Source organism: Passer domesticus, chromosome 9 (assembly GCF_036417665.1).
Source record: "Passer domesticus isolate bPasDom1 chromosome 9, bPasDom1.hap1, whole genome shotgun sequence".
Classification (NCBI taxonomy): domain Eukaryota; kingdom Metazoa; phylum Chordata; class Aves; order Passeriformes; family Passeridae; genus Passer; species Passer domesticus.
In genome coordinates, this window is record NC_087482.1 from 684121 (window position 1) to 703962 (window position 19842).

Consider the following 19842-nt stretch of genomic DNA (forward strand, 5'->3'; position numbering starts at 1 on the left):
TTGGGTGTAAGAAGTGGAAAGTGTTTCTCTTCTGACCCTCTGTGGAGCAGATGGTGGAACAAATACAGAGCAGTTTACAGAGATTCACAAACTTGAGTAGATTTTTGTATGAAAATACATATTTAGAAAACACCTGATTCTGACACTGTGATAAAGCATGTCATGGGCTGTTTCAGGTCTTTGTGGAGACAGGAAAGCAGCTGCCATTATGTAGCAAAACAAAGATGGGACCAGAAGCAGCTTTGTTCCAAGTGTGTGTGGTTCTGGGGCTGGGCTGTGTGGGTACCTATGGAGCAAGGTGCTCAGTGAAGTGTAGATATCATTTGGGATCGAAGTCTGTGCTAATAGCCTTCGAGTTCTTGTCTTGAGGACTCTTCTCTCTCTTTTAGGCTGGATTTATGCAACTCTAACACCAGTAGACTGCCTGGCCTTTGCGGGACATTTTCTACACAGTCTAAGCGTGGAAATGCAGATGAGGTAATCTGTCTTTAAAGTCTAAAGTTATGTAGAGCTCATTTTAAAATAAATCAGTAATAAGGATCACTGACAGTAATGCTGGTGTAGCTCTTGGGCAGTTTTGGCTGGTGCACCCACCTTTGTCCCCTCTGACCATATTCCCTCGTGCTGACTTATCCTGAGCTGTCCTTACACCTGTCGACAAGGCACAGGAGAATGCCTGAGGTGCCTGGATTGATGTGGCCACATCCTGAAGGCAGAACAGTTACACACTGCCTGGAGCTTTACCCTGGCACCTGCCACTCGCTGCTGGATCAACCCCCACATGCTCAGCTGGGCTCTTTGCCCAGTGTAAGACAATGCAACGAGTTCTTTACTGATTCTGGGCAAATAGTGCAATAAAACCATCATACATCTGTATCTCAGTATTTTACCAGTGCTGTAATGTTTTGCTTTTGGCCTGAGGCCAGCCTACGTGGCAGCAGGACAAAGAGGTGACCCACTGCAAAGTGACCCTGGCACTTCTGTGACACACTCGTGCTCTGCCATGCTCAGATTCCTGTGGCTTTATCTTGCAGGGCATATGAAGTAGAAAGGAGATTGAAAATTGTCAGTCTGACCCAGTTTCCCAACTTTGAAACGGCGTGTTGGTATATGGGGAAGCATCTACTAGAGAAATTCAAAGGTAAAACTACATTTCTTTGCCCACCCTGGTGGCTCAGCTTTGGGATCTGAGAACAGTTGCCCTGCATTTCAGTAGCCATAACTGACAGGAGCACAGGGCAGGAAGGCTTAGCTGGATTTGGGGCACAATGAAAGCACTGCTTATTACCTTTAGGTTGTAGTAGGGATTCATTTGTGGGGATCAACTCTCAAAGAGTTAACTTCAGCTTTCCCAGTTAGAATTTTCAAATTAAATGCTTTCAATAAACAACTGTAGCTGTCAGTGGTTGAATGATACTGGTCTTTTTCTTTGCTTAGGTTTGCATAAAGCTGGACAACAACCACCTGCTCATCTCCTTCAGGGAGCAAAGATTCTCAATGGTGCTTTCAGGTCGTGGACTAAAAAACAGGTAGGAGAGGCAGCATGGATAAATATTATGTGTTTGTCTGTTGCTAGAGCAGAGAGGAAATTGTGGAACAAATAACATCTCCATTGCAAAGCATGCAATTCTAAGACGCCAAAGAGAAGGAGCTGGGAGAATGGCGGGGTGAGCAAAGTGATGTTGCAGTTGTGAAAATGAAATAATACCTGAAAAAAGATGATTGATTTGTTGTTCTCTCAGGACAACTTGTTACAATAACATGCAGAATAGGAAAAAAGTCCTTTTTTTTCTTATTTGAATTTCTAATGAAGTCAAGATTGATTTAAATACATAGGAAAAAATACAGACAAGTCACTTCAAGAGGGATTTAAAAAAAATTTTTTGAAGATAACTTGCACAGAAACAGCAATTTGGCTTTTCTTGTGTTTTAGGCTTTAGCAGAGCATGAAGATGAACTGCCAGAAAACTTCAAACCAGCACAACTTATCAAGGACCTTGCCAAAGAAATAAGATTAAGTGAGGTTTGTGCTGTTTTTATAATATTTACTGTATTGGGCATTCAGGCTGTAAAATGCATGGAGGTATCACCCATTGAGTGTGGTACCAACTCCAGCCGGGTCGAGATGTGTGACAGCAAAAGGTGACCACAACTGGCTCAGCCCCTTCAGGAAGACATTGTGCTGCATTCCACCCTTTTCCTAACCAAATCCGAGACCTTAAAACTGAAACCTATAATGTTCTTTGATCCTCTTTGATGTAGTATTTTAAGTTGTCTGATTGTCAGAATAGCAAGTTAAGCAGAAAATAATTTATTTTTAATTAGTCTGTGTTAATTTTAATTGGACAGCTATATTACTGCTAATTTTTCCCAAGGGCATGAAATGTGATTCTGATATATTTATCACATCAGAATTGAATGGAAAGGGGTTTTGCTGAAGCCAATCAGCATTTTAAGCAGAAGGCTGTTCATTTTCTCCATCCTATGTGGTCAGGCCACATGAGGGTACAACCCAGAGAGGGTTACATTCCCTACCAAGCCTCTGGAGACCAGGCTTGGGGAATGTGGAGGTGGGAACTGGGGGTGGGGATTGGTGAGCAGGGTGTAATTGTGGCCATGATGGGATCTTCATTCCTCGGTCAGACTGACCTGTGCTGCAGATCCTCTCCACCACAAATCTGGGCATCTTTGGGGTGGTTTCCCCACCTAACAGAGGGTGCAGGTGAATATCAAAATCAGGACAGGTGTGTCTGAACACCTTGTGCTTTGTGCCAAACCACAGAATGCTTCAAAGGCCAGCAAAGCAGACTTGAGTGCCAACCCCACAGCTGAGGAGATCTGTCCTGTGGAGAAGGAGGAGGCTCCGTCGCCCGTCCAAGTCACCCCTCCGCCCCCACCTCTAGAAAAGCTTCCTAAAAAAAAGACTCCCAAAACTGTGAAAACCCCCAAACAACTCAAGCCATCCAAACCCCCGAAGCCTCCCAAACCCCCCAAACCTCCCAAAACACCGAAAGTGAAGGGAGAAGGCAAAAAGAAAGGAAAGAAGGCAAAGGAGAGCCCTCCACCAGCCATCCCCAACCTCGACCTGCTGGAGGCACACACAAAGGAGGCTCTGACCAAGATTGAGACGCCAAAGAAGGGGAAGGTGAGTCATGTTTTAACCTCTCCCTCTTCTCCCACCCTCAGAGAGACAAAATCACTCTGTAAGTCTCATGCAAAAGTAATATGTGCACACATTGTGAAAGCCTGGCTCTGCAGAAGCAAAGGAGGGGTTTGTAACTGCTGCCTCATTGCCCTTCTCTTACCCAGCTGCTGGGTTTGATTTGACTCTTTGCTGGTTATTCATTGATGTGAAGCCTCCCAGAAACCCACTGGTATCAAAAGGTGTCTGTCATGGAAGAACTTATTTCTAAAGTATCTCATTTGCTTGAAATGTTACTCTAGAATGGGTGACTGGAAACAGAACAATAGTTTTCTTCCACTTTTGCCCATGTAGGACAAAAAAGTTTCTTTTTGACGTCCTTTAATTCTGATGCCCTGTAATTCAGCATGAATTTTGCTACTGATTTCAGTAGGGGCCAGGATCCATCAAGGCTCTGACAGAGGAATTGTTGTATGCTGTTTGTGAAGAAATATCCATGTTTATGAAGAAAAATCTTTCCTAAAATGTTTCTGAAGTTCTAAGAGTCTGTGTGCAGTTTGTGAAACCTGTTATGAGGTGACAGACAGAGAGCGGAGAGTATTGGTGTATCAAGGAGAAGTGCAGCTGCTACTCTACGCACTCTGAAGGAGCAATATTTGATCGAACCTCAAATTGGGATTCAAAAAGAATAAATGGGAGTTTTCAAAAATATGTCATGTTACTTCCCACATAAAGCCTGTGTTTCTGACATGCCAGCACTCCATCCTCATTCAGAGGACTTTTTCCTGACTTTTTTCCCAGGCTGCAAAGAATGTTTTAAATGTTCCCAATAAGGAATCTGCGAGCAAACAGAATGAGGTGGAGAAATTTGAAGTTCGAGAGCAAAATAAAAGCAAAACAGAAGCCAAATGGAAATACAAGGTAATGTCTCCTTTTAAATTCTGCCACATGATGATAAGCCAAGGGTTGTGGCTCTGTCTAAGCGGAGAGAACAAGGAGCCAATTTTCGGTTCCCAAAGAAAAGGGAATTAATAATATCAAATAATCCCTGCTAAAGGAAGAGAGGGTGGATGGATTCTTCAAAAGCATGTGCTGAATTTCCATTTGTCCATAGAGTGAGATGGTTCAGTGTGATTCTTGCTCTGACACAGTCCTACTAGTTTAAGTCTGAAATCAATAACTAATGAGAAATCAATAACTAACTAATAGCTAATAATCAATAACTAATTTTCATGGCATAAGATTAGAGTTAATGAAATCTGAATTATGGCCTATGGATTAAAAGCTTGCCTGTTTTGAAGGATAATGCAGTGTGAGTGAAATTCACCCACAGAATAGAACATTTTGTCTGCAGGGAAGATTTGATAGGGTTTTTAATAAGAGAAAATTTAACAGGCTTAGATTCTGAGGGTACCTGGGAAGCTGAAACATAAAGGACTCATTTAACTGATTTATTTATTTCGGTTTGGTCTTTTGCCTTTCAGAACAGTAAACCTGATTCACTTCTAAAAATGGAAGAGGAACACAAATCGGAAAAGACACCTTTATCAGGCAATAAAGACAACAAATTCACATTCTCTTTCTCTAATAAGAAGTTGCTTGGGTAAGTAAAAATATGACAACACACATCAACTGAAAAAGGAAATTAAAAAGTCATTATTTATATTTTTTAATACAAGATCATGAAAACCTGCCTTTCTGGTCAATGTAGAAAATACCCTATCATTAAAACTTCTTCTAGTGCTCTAGTCAGAGTCCTATTTTGAGATATAAATTGGACGTTCAGAAATGTGTTTGTAAAATTATTCTAGTTGATTTGGCACCCCTGAAGGAATTCAGTTTGACTGAGATTTCTGCACAGAGGTACTCATTGTCTGTCAAGTCACAAGCTGTTTTCTACTCAGAGTGTTGTTACTGATTTGTAAATATTTTTTTTTCAGTTCAAAGGGAGTCAAAACTCATCTGAATACCAGCGTGTTTGGGTCACTGCAGAATTTTAAAGAGGACAAAGCCAAACCTGTACGGGATGAATATGAATATGTGTCAGATGATGGTGAACTAAAAATTGATGAGTTTCCAATCAGAAGAAAGAAAAACACTGCAAAAAGAGAACTGCCCTGTAAGGATATTTCCTGGTTTATCTTTACCTGCTCAACAAAATCTTAGGTGCTGGTTGTCCAATACAATCAATATAATCTTTAAAAACTATGTGATTTAGAATAAAGAAAGCCATGTCTTACCTATCAGTCAAATGTGAGTGGAATAAGAGGGCTGGTTTATGAAGGGGAAAAAATATGACTTTTTGTTTCTTTTTATTGATTCAGTTTTATCAGATAAAAAGGAAGCCCTGCATCACACTCCTGTTAAGAAGCCAAAGGTGGAGTCAGTACCATACAAGGTATGAGGTTATTGTACCTTCTCAAGGAGACACACCTAGAACACGATGTTTTTAAGGTCCTTTCCAACTCAAACCGTTCAGTGATTCTCTTCCTGTGATGTAGCAACTCAAGTGTTTGTTTTGTGCCACTTGGCAGAGCCTCTCTGCCCATTATGGGCTGAGCTCTGGAACACTCCTAACCCAGGTGAGCCCAGCCCAGTCCCTGCAGTGTCAGTGAGCCTGGGTGGAGCTTACCTGCAGGATGGCATGGCCCAGGTGTGAGTGTGCCCTGTGTCTGAAACTCAATGCTGGAAATCAAATTACATTAAAATTAAATGTTTTGCCCAACTGTGGTTAATACAAATTCATATTATAGTACAAGAATAACTCAGAAAAAGCAAAATAGTTTGTTAAGACAGAGCCAAAGATGACCAAAGTGCTTGGCCTTCAGTACTATGGAGTTGTTTTCACCCTGATTTGTGTCTGGGACGTTCAGGAGGAAGTACAGACTTCTGTCTGAGTCAGTACCAGAGGTCTGGGGCTGGGGGTGTCTCCATGTGCAGGAGCCTAAGGAGAGAGTCCCTGGAGACAAGACTGGCACCCACAGCAATAAGGGCTGGTGCTGTAGCAGCCTGAAGGCAGGGCAGGAAGCGGGGAAGAACTTGTTTTCTTAGGCACCAGACTACAGTGGCTAGAAATCTCAGCCCCAGAGAGAGGGCCAGATGTAGGCAACTCCCTTCCAGAGCCCAACATGGCATTGTTCCACATGTCTGTCCCATTTCTCTGCCTGATCCTCCCACTCTGCTCCTGTGGGGATGGAAACACCACTGCTAAAGGGAATTGATCCCATGAACAGGATCAGTCAGATCTCAAAGCTTTGGACAGGAAAAGAAAAACCTACCATGCCTACAGGCTACAAGGAAATGGATTTTTGCCATGGTTTTGGGTTGGGTTTGGTTTTTTTTTAGGGTTTTGTTGTTGTTGTTGTTGTTGTTGTTGTTGTTGTTGTTGTTGTTGGGTTTTTTGGGGTTTTTTATTGTTTTTGGTGGTTTTTGTTTTTCTTTTTGTTTGTTTTTTGGGGTTTTTGGATTTTTTTTGTTGTTGTTTTTGGTTTTGTTTTTGGTTTTTTTGGGTTTTTTTGTTTGTTTGTTTTTTGTGTAGTTTAAATAAAGCAAATTCCAAAGGCTAGGCCTGTGTCTTTGCAGGAGCAGCAGGCTGCAGAAATCACCGTGCTGTTCTTGGGCACCAGCTCATTGAGTTTCCACCTTTTTTAGCCCTTTCCTTGTTTTTGCAGAGCGAGGACTCATCAGATGAAGATTTGCTTCACATTGACACAGAGGCAAAGCCAGGACGCAATTCCAAAGTAAAGAAAGAGAGTGGAAGTTCAGCAGGAATTCTTGATCTTTTGCAGGCAAGCAAGGAAGTTGGGGGTTTAGAGTATAACACCAACAGGTATGCACCAGGGGATGCTTTTCCCTCTTTCCTGTGAACAAAATTGCCCTTTTGTGATTGTGTGTGAGTAAGAATGAATTTTGCAGCTTGGCAACTGCTTTATCTCCAGTAAGCAAATTTTCCATTATCCTGCAATCTGGAGGGAGAGGGAGGAAAGATTTTGGAGGTATAATTTGAACAAATGGAGGGTTTCACATCTGTAGATGCTGAAGGTCAGTTTTAGCAATAATGCTGTAATAGATTAATAATTCAAAACAAGGAGAGAGTTCAGTGACTGCAGCTTGAGGGTGAGAATTAAGGTTTTTAATGTAGTGAGATTGTAATAAAGTTATCTCAGTGGCCAGCATTTCTCCCGTAAGGAACTCTAAGGTGCTACAAATGCTGGGTGTTTATAAAAAGGATATAGGAAACTGTCTGCCCTCCCTCCCTCCCTCCCTCCCTCCCTCCCTCCCTCCCTCCCTCCCTCCCTCCCTCCCTCCCTCCCTCCCTCCCATCTGTGGTTCTCATTCTTCTTCTCACCAAAAAATAAGGCTTGGGGGAAAAATGCACACTCTTTCATGGGCACTTCTGTATCTGAAATGGCAATGTCTGCCTGGGCTTAGTGGTGTTTTATGTGGAACATGCAAACTGACACTGGATGTTTTGGGCTATGGCCAGTAAGGTACAGCACCAGATCCTTCAGTGATCCAAACAGTGAGAGGTGGAAAGAAATAATCACATTAACACTTGTCTGTTTGACACCATCCCTGTGAATTCCTTTTCCTTTCTGCATTATGGTCCATAATAAGAGTGTTTATGTTGATTTTACAGTTTCATTTTAGCAGAGGATTAGACACAGCAAAAAGTAGTTAGGTGTGTCTGATACTGTCATAAAGTTGCTGGGTTAATATAACTTCCATGCTGGAAGTTTGCTATAAAAAAGAAAAATTATCAACTATTATAAGAACTCAAAGAAGTCTTCCTTGGCCCTGTGTACACTGCTGGCCATTCTGTGGATAACACAGCTCACTGCATGCTTTGAAATGGTCCTTGACAATTGTCTGCCTTGCTCAGGGTCTGTTTTGCTGTCTGCAAGGGGTTAAACCAGAACAGAGGTTAAACCCAGGCCTTTGCTTTCCCCCCTGAGCCTGGGCGCTGTACCCAGGGTGTTTGAAGGCTCTGTGGTTTCTGAAATCAAAGTCCCACCCCAGACTCGGCTGAGTTACTGCTCTGTGTGGGGTGTTCAGGAGGAGTGTGTCACATCAATGCTGGCTCTGGGATAAACACTGGGTTTTGGCAGTGTGCGCTGCACCTTGATTGGAAAAAGCCCCATGTAAATGTAATTACTGTGTTTCATTTCATAATTACATTTGGCTTTTCAAATGGCCATAACGTGGTCTTTTTGAAAATGAAGCAGAAGAAACGCGATATGCAAACACGCTGCGTCCCAGCATGAGGCCAGTGCGGTCATGTCTGACTCTCAGGAACAATTCCCACCTTTCTCTGCTTGCAGGGCAGATGAAGGGTAGGGAATGTGTGTATTTATAGGTCTGTATGTGTATATTGTGGATGCTGTGGAGCAGCCCTGTGTCACTGTGGGATCTCCTCCCACACAAGCAGTCAGTGCCTGCATCCCTGTCAGAACAGTGCTGGATTCCCAGGCACTGGGAAGCAGGTCAGGACTTTTTGTGATAGTGGCCTTATCTGAACCATGGCAAGCTTTATTCTGTAAAACACTGAGCTGTCACTGCCAGCTGGCCACCCCAGAGGCCCTGATGGCATTACCTGGAGTGCTCTAGAGAGCTGCAGCTCAACTGTGTGTGTCAGCAAGACAGGGAGAGGGAAGGACAGAGCTCCTGCAGAAAGGCTGCTGTGAGTGTGGGAACAGACTGAAAGAACTGAAAGGGAATATGCAAAAAGCTTGGAGGGCTGGTCTTCACCTGATCTTGAAAGGAGCAAAATTACTCGTGTCCAGGTCTGACTCAAAAATGGAAGATAACACTGGGTTTGTGCTTGAAATTGTTTGAGTTCTTTCATTTTATACAATTGTGACTTCTCCAGAGCCACCTCTCAATCAGTAATACTCTTCTGAAATATTATAAATTCAGTTTCTACATATGAGGATACTGGTAGGAGACTCAGTAATTGCTGATGGAAGGAAGGACATGATCTGCCTAGAGAGGGTGAGAGAGATGGCAGTGGTAGAGTTGGTGATGAAGAGCAAGGCACAGGCTCCCTACACAATATCCTGCATGATGGAGGGTACTGGGATCATTCCTGTGCCCTACCCACCGAGGAAGTAAAACCTGAGTCCAACAGTGCTTGTCACTGTCCCCAACACAGCTGTTTGCCTGCTCCACATGCTCTGGGACATGTCAGGGACAGAATGGCAAACCTGGGTACCACAGTCTCCCTAAGCCTCCTTTTCTCAGCCTGAGCCCTTTTCCCATCTCCCTCAGCCACTGCCGGTGTTCCAGCCCCTTCCCCAGGTCTGCTCCCTTCTCTGGACACGCTCCAGCCCCTCAATGTCCTTCTTGTCAGGAGGAGCCCAAAGCTGACCCCAGGGTTCCAGGTGGGGCCGCAGCAGTGCCAGCACAGGGGACGGGCACTGCCCTGGGCCTGCTGCCACACCCGGGCTGCCACGAGCAGGATGAAGGCACAGAGAACTGCCAGCGTGTCTGTTAGAGCGTCCTCCTCTCTGTGCACCCACGAGAGCAGCCGTCAGCCCGAGGACAGGACAACAAGGCTGGAGGCAGGTCTGAGCCATCAACCAGTGCCACCTCCTGTGTGTTTGGAGACGGCTGTGGGGATACAGCAGGGACAGAAGCACTTTGTTCCTGCTCCAATGCGCTTTTAAAATGGTTTTAAGCCATAATTGTAACTCAGTGATAGTTTACTTTCATAAGTGTGGTTTTTTAAAAATCATTGCTGAAGCTACAGAAAGGGGATATGGCTCTTCCAGAGCTTCAAAATTGCTTCCTGAGTCTTCTTGAATTTTTTTGGATTAGAAAGCTGAAATACTCCTGATGGAAGCACACCAAGCACATGCCCTAATGAGAAACACTCTGCCCCATGTGCAGCTCTGAGACATTTCCCCATCTTCAGGTTGGTGTTTAAGTCTCAGAACCCCTGTTTTTGATCATATCCCACCATTTATTTGTTGAAGTTTGTGTTGCTTAAGGCAGTTCCTCTCTGATTTGCCCATTTAGTGGTCAGTATTTGATGGTCTGTTTGCAGTGTTTTGAGAGTCCAGTGTTTGGAAAAACAGTTCAGGGAAAAAGGCTGGAAGAAAATATGATAATTCCTTGTAGATATTTAAAATATTTCTTTGCCAGGAAGAAGGCAGAGGAGAAGGCATTATATTGGAGGGATTTAAATAACACTTTCCTAAATAAGTTTTTTTATGTTCTTCTGTTTGTTGAATTGTGAATTAGTCTTAACTCATTTTCAGGATCATGACTAATGCCACTAGTGCCCAGAAACTTCCTTTATGGTCTTGTACATTACTCTATTCAGAGCCCAGATGAAGCTCAAGTAGGAGAAAGTGACATGGTGCTGTTAATTTTCTTGTATGTTTGTGGCTTCTGTTGCACAACAAATGTATAACAAGTGTAACAAGTGTAACAAATATTATTGCCACAAGGGTTTTTTTGCATTTCACAGCTTGCCAAACTCCAAACTTCTGTAAATACTGGATGATGCTTTCTGCCAGTCTCAGAATTAATTTCCAGCAGTTCCTGGAGTGGTGACAGCCCATGATGTGAACAGGGACCAAAAACTTCCAGGCAGTTTTGAGTAGAGCCCCCTTTACATCCCCCACCAGTGCTGATGCATAAGCTCTCCTTTCACAGGAGCTGATAATGTAGATTATAAATAATACTATTAAAAATTATGATGAGGAGGAAGATGATTTGGTAGTACAGAAAAATAACATTATTAAAGATAGATGATAGATAGATAGATAGATAGATAGATGATAGATAGATAGATAGATAGATAGATATTTAAAGATGATGAGGAGGAGGAGGAAAAGGAGGGTGATGATGATGATAGTTGGTAGAGAGACACTGCTCTGTCAGGGATTCTGCTGTGGGCTTTGGGAAGTTTTCTGAGTTCTGCCCAAAGTGCTGACAGCCCAGGGACCTGCCCACATCTCCCTGGCTCCTAGGCCATCACCCCCACATCTGAGGTGCTCTTTGTGGCATTCCTGTCCTGTAAAATTTCCCACTGGCCCTGGTGGTATGTGCAGCCACTCAGAGGAATCAGGGGGTCTCTGCTAGCACAGCTGCCTGGCAGGAGCTGGCTGCCTGTGAGGGGTTGGTGTTTCTGGAATCACTAAGTGCTCTGGCATCTCTTGTGTGCCCCACAGCCAGCCACCTGCGTCCCCCAGCACGCAGGAAGCCATCCAGGGCATGCTCTCTATGGCAAACCTCCAGGCCTCAGAGTCCTGCCTGCAGACGTCGTGGGGTACCAATCAGGCGAAGAACAACTCCTTCTCCACACAAAACTTGAAGAAAACTGGTGGTGGTGGCAATAAAAACGCTGGGAAACGGCTCCTGAAGAAAAGCACAAAGAACAGCATCGACATCGAGGATTATGACGAGGACCAGGATCACTTGGATGCCTGTTTTAAGGACTCAGATTATGGTGAGTAGGAGGGAAGCAGAGTGAGGCTGTGCCTGGGGCTGCCTGTTGGTGAATGTCCCTTTGCTCATGGGCTTTTCCTCCCTCTCTGCCACCCTGGGATCAGCCACGCGTGCGCAGGAGCAGTGCATGGAACAGGGACCTGCACACCAAAGGGAGCAAAGACATGTCACAGCAGACTGCTGCAGAGCCCAGGGTCACACAGCCTCCAGGCAGGCTGGATTTGAGGTGCGACACAATGAGAAACTCTCAAGAAACATGGAGAGCCCTCGAAACTGCAGCAGTCAACCCAGAAACGGGGGACTGTCCCAGAAATGTGGGTCAGGTACTGCTACTTGTAACAGAAAATTCCTTGTCTGCACAGTAGCAATTAAACCTTCAGTTGAGAGGAGTGAGAAGTTGAATTTGTACATGGAAAAGGGATCTAATGCTGTTTTGAGTTTTGGCAGAGAAGGCAAGCATCTGCAGCAGAAATGGGCACAAAGTTTACAGCAGTTACATCAGTTCTGCCATAATTATCATGGAATCAGAGAGTGATTTAAGTTTTAAAGGACCTTCAAGGGCCATCTAGTTCCACCCTCTCCCGTGGGCAGGCACTAGATCAGGTTGCTCCAAGCCCTGTCCAGCCTGGCCTTGGACACTTGCAGAGATGGAGCAGACACAGCTTCACTGGGCAACCAAGTTGGACTTGATTCTTCTGGCTCCCTTGCAGCTCAGGATATTCTGTTAGAGGAATATAGAGAGCCAGTCACAGTTTAGTGACAGCAGCTCGCAATAGTAATGTGTGGATGAGAGCAGAGGAAAGTCCCCTGAGTGTCCCAGCTGTGACAGAAATGCTCAATGGCACTTCTGGGGATCATGCAGCTGTGATGCCTGTGGTCACTGCAGCAAGGGTCCTCTGTGCAGGGTAAAGCTTTTTCTTAAACTGAAACTCTTGCCTTTGTTTCCTGCTGTAGTTTACCCTTCTCTGGAATCAGACGAAGATAATCCAGTATTCAAGTCCCGATCAAAGAAAAGGAAAAGTTCGGATGATGCCCCTTACAGTCCAACTGGTAAGTCGATGTGGTCTGTGCTGCCCAGGCTAAGTCATGCAAATCTCTAAATTTTTCAAGGAGTGTGGAAACTGTAACACACAATTAGTGATTTCTTTATCACATGAAGGTTAACCCTTTCCAGGGCAGTGGGGGGTGATCCAGGCACTGGGATTCCTGCCAAGCAGTTTTAGCCTTCCTCCTGCAATCAGCTGGCAGGAGAAAGTCATTCCTTGGCTGGTTCATTTTTTCTCACACCCTTAGTGACAGATCATTTGGTTGCCACCATAGCAGTGGTGTAACAGTGAATCAAGTCCTGGACAGCTGAATTGCTGTGGATTTCAGGGTTGACTGTGGGAATAGTGAGAGAGAGCAGGAATAGTCTCCTCCAGGTTCAGCCGAAGCTCATGATCTGGAAGAGTTTGGTCTACCCTGGGTTTGTTGGAGCTCACCAGGGGTAGTGACAGGCAAGAGGGCCCCTAGACCCCTTTGACCTCTGTGGTCCATGAGCAGGGCACCCTCTTTGTGTGCTGGCTGTGACAAGCAGCTCATGGGTGGTCTCATCAGCTTGTGGCCCTGCATGTCCTCCCCCAGCTGCAGGTGAGCATTGTCACTTCGGAGATAACACTCGTAATCCAGGATGTAGGCACAAACCTGCGTGGCTTTGGCTTCAGGTGGCTGTGGAGCTGCTCAGCTGTGTGACATCTCTATCAGCAGCTTCTGCCCGTGCCACCCTGCCGGGAGGCTGTTGGCTCTTGTACCTGGGGAAGGGAAGGGCAGAGGCTGCCCCCATCTCTCCTGGCTGAGCAGGGCAGAGCCCGCTGCCCTGTGGTGGCTCTGCTGCTCCCACGGGCATGTTCCTGCCCCTCACCTGCCTCTGCTCTCCCTGCAGCACGGGTTGGCCCCTCGGTGCCCCGCCAGGACAGACCGGTGCGAGAAGGCACAAGAGTCGCCTCCATCGAAACTGGACTCGCCGCCGCTGCCGCCAAGCTGTCACAGCAGGTGAGAGGTTGCCTGGAGAGTAGGAGCTGTCAGAAAGCAGAGCCCTGTCCCCAGCAGCAGAGCTGTGCCCAAGCCTAGTGCTGTGCCAGCCCTGCTTAGTGTTTGGTCCTGCCAATGACACGATGCTCTGCAGTCTCAGGGAAAGAAATGGGATCCAAGCCCAGAGGTGTCACAACACACCTGAGCATGTCACAGGGTAGCAAGGGACAGAGAAAAGCACAGGGAAGGACGAGGGGGTGAGAATGGCTACTGGGGTAGAACAGGAGAAGGCTGCCTCAAAGGAGTGTATTTGATGTGTACTTGAGAGCCTGACTGGTGTGATTGCCTGTCTGTGCAGATTGGCTGCTGGGAAGTGTCAAGGTTTGCTTCCAAAGGATTGGTGAACTGTCAGCAAAGGGTCAGTTTAGGAAAGGGAATGGGGCAGTTTGGATGTTTGGTAAGTGTCTGGTCTCTGAAGGGGTCAGAGAAGCCCCGTGAAGGTGACATGGTGAGATGCTAAGGTGACAAGGTCTGCTGGAGCGAGGTTGGTGAGGCACCTCAGCCAGCTGGTGGAGATGCAGGTTGTGGTGGCCTTGGGCTTCTGCGATGTGGACTATTGAGTAGAAGAGCTTTAAGGATGGTGGCAGGGTTTCAAGAAGAAGGAACTGAAAGTAGACAAGGGCCACAGGACAGTGGCAGTGCCATCCCAGTGTGCATGTCCAGGTGCAGTTACAGGTCAGGAGATGATGTGTGTGTCCTAGCAGGAAGCAGAGGCTGAATCAGTGGGATGTTTAATGTCCTTCATGCTGTTGTGCGAGGGTGTGAAGATCCCCGAAGATAGGAGGTGCCAGTTTTTGTGGAAGATGGAAAGATTTGCCCATGCTGACCACGCTGCTGTGCCGGGGCGGTGTCGGTGCGGTCCCGCTGGCTCCCGCTCGCCGCAGTGGTAAGGAACGAGGAGGCCCCGCACAGAGCGAGGACGTAGAGGCACGAGAGGCAAACGTGTGTGTGCAGCTGTGAGCCAGACGTGTCGGAGCAGCCCCCGAGCGCTTGTCCATGGCCAACTCCTGGCGTGTCGTTGTATCAGGACCCTAAGCAACGCCGCTCGCCCTTGCCCTAGCTAAAGGTCTTCTGGGGATTAATCTGAGCTTCATCTTTGTCATTTTAAAGGAGGAACAAAAAGGCAAGAAGAAAAAAAATACCAAAAAGAAGCTGTCAGCCCCCAACGCAAGCAAAGAGGCTCAGGAAGGCAGCTCCCCCGAGCCGAAGCTGGAGTCACAGGCCAGCAGCCTCACAGATCACGAGTACACCGCAGGGGCCAGCACCTTTGGGGTCGCCCAGCCTAACAGGGGATCGCAGCCGATGGCACCCGGTGTTTTCCTCACACAGAGGAGACCCTCGTCATCCTCGCAGAACAATGCCTCCGCCAAAGGTACCAGGAAACGCCCGGGTTGTGGTGCAGGAGTGGGGAAGGGTGAAGGGCCGTGGAACCCGAGCCTTCCACAGGGCCTCCACTGCAGTGTGTGGTGTGGGCATGCACAGGCGCAGGTGTGCGGATGCAAGTCAGATCTGGTCAGAGATAGGGCCTGTGGCCTTGACTCTCCTGGCACTGCGGGGCCAAGTAGGAGTTTCTCTGCTGGGCTGTTGGTTGCAGGATGTGGGGTATCACTGGCAGGAGCGCTGCCCAACCTGGCCACAGCTCAGGAGGAGCGCCTGCAGGGCCACATCCCAGACAGCCTGGCCGGTGGAGCCTTGGCCAGAGGAGGAAGCATCCATGAAGGCTGTTCTGCCCAGGGCTGGGGCAGGCACTGTGGTGTTGGTGGTGGCTGTACACCAGCTCTGTGCTGACTGTAGCTGAGGACAGTCCTCCCAGGACATGTAGAGCAGGACACACTGCAGATCTCTCTGGAGGGTTGCTGCAAGGAAGCAGAGGAATATCAGACCTTGGGAGTAACACAACTACAACCAAAGGCAGGAGAGAGGAAGAGGTTGCTCGCTGTCTGTCATAGGGAAAGCGTGAGAAAGCTGAGGCTGTCCCAAAATCTGGGCTGGGACCTCTTGCTCTCCATTTGAACTTGACTCAGGAAGTGTAACTGAGGCAGGTGTGTAGGGCAGGCACTGTATAGCGTGAAAATTATGTGTGATCCCACTGGGAAAGGCCCCAGGGACAAGTGAGGCAATGTGGCAGATGTTTCCTGAATTCCATGTATTCGAGTGGAGCAGATTAGAGGTAGTGCACACTACCCTGGCAGCTTGGATGGCCATAGGGCAGGATGTGTGTAGCCTGTGGTAGGGGCTGGGGTCCTGCCAGGAGCTGGTGGTACCTGTGGCTCTCTGCAGAGCTCAAGTGGAAAGAATGTATTTGGAATTGTGCTTTTGTGGTGAAATGGTGGGAAACAGGTCCAAGGCAGAGGTGTGCCCAAGAGCCTGGAGCTGCGAAGAGCTGTAGGGAATGTGTCTGTGTGTCTGTGTCAGTGTGTCTGCGTGTGTGTGCAGCCTCTCCCTGAGGAGCAGAATGGCAGTGGTGGGGCTGGGTTTGGCTGTCACCCTGTGGGCAAACAGGTGACCATGAGCAGCAAGCCAGGGCAGGTGAGGGCACAGGGCAGCAGGGCTGGAACTGCAGGGGCAGGAGGGTGCCCAGCAGAGCTGTGCCTCCCCAGAGCAGGTGTCCCCATGTATCCACGGGGGTGGGTGTGCACTGGGCTCCGGCTCAGCAGGGCTGTCTCTCCAGGGGCTGTGCTCCCAGCCAAGCCCTGTCCTGTGGCCAGCAGCCCCATTCCTGAGGGGTGCTGGTGGGTGTCCTTGAAGGTGCTGGGCTGGGCTGGCAGCAGGGCCATGGAGGCAGGAGGCAGTTGGAGGGTCTGTGCCTGTGGGGTGGTGTGGGGTGGGCATGGGTCCTCACCCCACCCCTGCTGTCCTTCCAGGGAAGCGTACGAAGAAGGGGATGGCCACGGCCAAGCAGCGGCTCGGCAAGATCCTGAAGATCCACCGGAATGGGAAGCTGCTGCTCTAGTGGCCCCGGGGACACTGCCACCCAGTTCTGGGCCACCACCACAATAATCCCTTTAACTTTCAGCGGTCGGACTGTACAGAATCCTGCTATAAATATTTTTTAATATAGATGTCCTTTCTCAGAGTGCTGAGAGCAACTAGCCGCAAAAAGTTAATACTAATCTCGGCCACGGAGGAGCGCGCCAGGCCCCCGCTCCAGCACCAGCTCCGGCCTTGGGCCCCTCGTCCCGCCCGGCGAGCGGGCAGGGCGGGTGGCCGCAGCCGCTGTGGTGGCACTGCCAGGAGCAGGAAGGGCCACGAGGCCACGTGGCGGGAGGAGACTGCAGGACTCGAGGCGCGGGGCGGCGAGGTGGCGGGCGCGTTTCAGACACCGCCTCCGCCCCACGCAGCCGCATGCCAGGCCCCTTTACCTAGAATGTAGCTTGTACATAGCTTTTGGAATAACCACCGCCGGGTTTTTATACGGGGAGGGTCTCTCCGGGCGCTGCCCGCCGGTACCAGCTCTTTGCGTAACTTCTTGTACGAGGAGGGAGACAGTTATTTTACTAGCACCTTGTGGAGTGTTTCCGTGTTTTGTGACGATGTAATTTATTAATGTTTGTAGCTTTTTATATTTGTACATTTCTTATGGGCTTTGTTTATATACACACATTACTGGGGCGCGGCGCCTGCGGGGAACCAGAGCCACCTGCCGCTGTGTGCCGTGGCCACCGGGGCCACCACCAGGGCCACCACCAGGGCCAACAGGGCCACGCAGGCCCGGGCGTCGCGCCAGCTTTTTTTATTATGATTATGATTATTATTATTAGTATTATTATTTTTTCGCGACATGTACATTTCTAACAAAGTTTATCGTGGCTATCTATCTATGACGGTGTTTTATTTACCGATTCATATCAAATGCTCTTGTATCGACTTCACAAAATCTTAAGTAAACCTAGAGCAAAGTTTAAAAAAAGAAGAAAAAAAAGGCAAAAAAAAAAAAAGAAAGCAAAGTAAAACTATTTCAGGTTTTGTACACAATTGCCTGGGCCTGGACTTTTTGTGGGGTCGGTGAAGGAGGAGTGGGGAGGCAGCCAGGGGTCCCTGAGGGTGGGACAGGGGGTGGCTCTGCTGCCACTGCCCCATCTGTCACCCACCCCCATACTTGCTACAGCACCGCGAGGAGCCCCGGTGAATCGGGCCATGCAAGAAGGCCATTCCCACCCCTCACTCTGCTCCCTGCTCTTGGACACCTTGTGCTGGCAGTGGCCCGAGCCACCTGCGCCTGCACAGTTGCCTGTTCCCCTCTGACGGCCGCAGCAGCCCCTGGCCCAGCCCCTGCTCCGGAGCGGCCGAGCGCCCATCCCCGGCTCCGCGGGGGAATCCTCGCAGGCCGTCCCCGAAGGGACATTTCGGGCGGGCTGCGGTGGCTGGTGGCGATATCGAGCTATCGCCAGCTGGGGGAGTTCACAGTTCACAAACAGCCGGGAAAATGGGACCCGTCGGAAAGGAGCCTCCCGAGCACCTCCTGCGGCTCGGGGACACGCCAGCAGTCCTGGCTCATCATAAAATATCCCGAGCTGGAAGGGACCCGCAAGGAGCACAGCTGAGGATGCGCTGTGACGGGGGAAGGGAGCGCGCACCCAGCGCCGGCTCTGCCCCAGCCCCGCGGGCACGCAGAGCCCGGGGCTGCAGCCGGAGGAGCTGGAAAACCAGCGCGGAGCTGCCGCTCCCTTCCAGGGCGGGACAAGGGGTGACACTCGCTGTGCCAGCCTCCCTGCGCAGGAGCCCGGGGCTGCCACAAGGTCCTGAGTGCCGGTGTGGGCCATCGGCTCACCTCTGCTATTACCTCTGCGGTGACTGGCGCCTGTGAATTCATAAACGTGCTGCTTAATGTACTAAGGATGGCCCGGCCAGGGAGGTGTTTTCTGTGCACACCTGCAGAGAGGCTGTTGGCTGCTCCTGGTAAACGACTACTCACAACATTCGTGTTTCTGTTGTTTCTGTCTTTATACTGACAAGAATCACTCCAACGCTGGCATTTGGCACAACCACACCTTAGTCTCACAGGCCTCACATTCATCTTTCCCCTGGCCGGGGCAGGGCCTGCCTGGGCTCTGGGGTGCTTCCAGCGGTGGCCCGGTGCCATCCCACGCTGCAGGCTCCGTTCTTTCCACTCCATCTGCCACGGATCTCAGTGCCCGCCCCACAGGACTCACAGCATTTGTGTAAACTGTTTGGAAGTTCTGCTCTGCATATCGCAAGAGAAAGCCTGCTCCTCCTCTTCTCTTGAAAGAGTAATAATTATAATTAATTAGATATTCTTCTGTTTGCAGTCTTCAGGGAAGACACACTTGGAGACTCATTTTCAGGTCATTGTCCTGTCAAACTTACCTCTGTGCCGCAGCTCACTGTATTTGCTAAACACTGATCTCCGCGGTGCACTGCTCCTCGGGGAGAGGCATGGACCAGCCAGGGCTGTCTGCCTCTTGGCTCACTCCCTGGCTCACTGAGCTTGCTTCTGCCTCACTCTTCCCATCGCACACTGCAGGTGTTTGCAGACTGTGTGTGACCACGTGTCTTCCTCTCACCTCCAACTCAATCAAATAATTAGCAGTCACTTGGGAGTCAATTAGGTGACACATCTTGAAAGTCTTTGTGTTTTCCCTACTTCTTCATTTATGAGCTCTGTTTAGCAGTGCAGTGGAAACCCTTTCTTCCTGAGGTCACCAGGGCACCCTGGGTTCATCTTTGGCCTGCAGAAGAGTTCACACTAATTTCTCACCACTGGCTGGGCAGTGGGCACCGTGGGCACTGCTATGGCCACAGCTCTCCTCCTTCGTGGTCTCTCAAAACTCCCTGTCCCTTCACAACGGCCCTGCCCTCCTGCTGTCTGTGGGGAGCATGTGGTTGTGGACTAGAAACTCCCCTCCATAGTCCATTCTTTTCCCTTTCTTTGCTGAACTCAGCAGTTCCAGCCCACAGCCACTTCACTTGCTACCATAAAGCACATTTAGTGTTTTGTTGGTTTGGAGAACAAACCTTCCACACTATGTGGAATATCAGCTGTCTGAATCCTGAGGAGCTAGAAAGGGAAGAGGGGGTGAAAGTTTTCTAGAAGCACTTACGTACGAATTTATGGGAGCACTCCTTAAAATAGGACCTAGAACAAGTCATACAATTAAAAATGTGTACTAATGCTGTATGGTTTACATGTCCCTTGCCCAGGGTTAAAGACTGCA

General features: G+C 48.6%; 1 protein-coding gene across 2 annotated transcripts in view; it reads left to right on the forward strand.

Annotated features, from left to right (window-relative positions):
• The window catches only part of PHF2 (PHD finger protein 2), a 53626-nt gene extending 35988 nt beyond the window's left edge, over window positions 1–17638 (forward strand). Inside the window, exons 8-22 of one of the 2 annotated variants that reach the window (XM_064431933.1) lie at window positions 390–477; window positions 1035–1141; window positions 1438–1529; window positions 1934–2023; window positions 2783–3145; window positions 3944–4063; window positions 4627–4745; window positions 5083–5261; window positions 5467–5540; window positions 6814–6971; window positions 11320–11597; window positions 12551–12646; window positions 13518–13627; window positions 14777–15038; window positions 16531–17638. In XM_064431933.1, the coding sequence (XP_064288003.1) occupies window positions 390–477; window positions 1035–1141; window positions 1438–1529; window positions 1934–2023; window positions 2783–3145; window positions 3944–4063; window positions 4627–4745; window positions 5083–5261; window positions 5467–5540; window positions 6814–6971; window positions 11320–11597; window positions 12551–12646; window positions 13518–13627; window positions 14777–15038; window positions 16531–16619 (2225 nt within the window). In that variant the 3' untranslated portion in view covers window positions 16620–17638. The remainder of the gene's footprint in view (window positions 1–389; window positions 478–1034; window positions 1142–1437; window positions 1530–1933; window positions 2024–2782; window positions 3146–3943; window positions 4064–4626; window positions 4746–5082; window positions 5262–5466; window positions 5541–6813; window positions 6972–11319; window positions 11598–12550; window positions 12647–13517; window positions 13628–14776; window positions 15039–16530) is intronic. The other variant, XM_064431934.1, reaches the window with a different exon arrangement.
• The last annotated feature ends 2204 nt before the right edge of the window (window positions 17639–19842 follow it).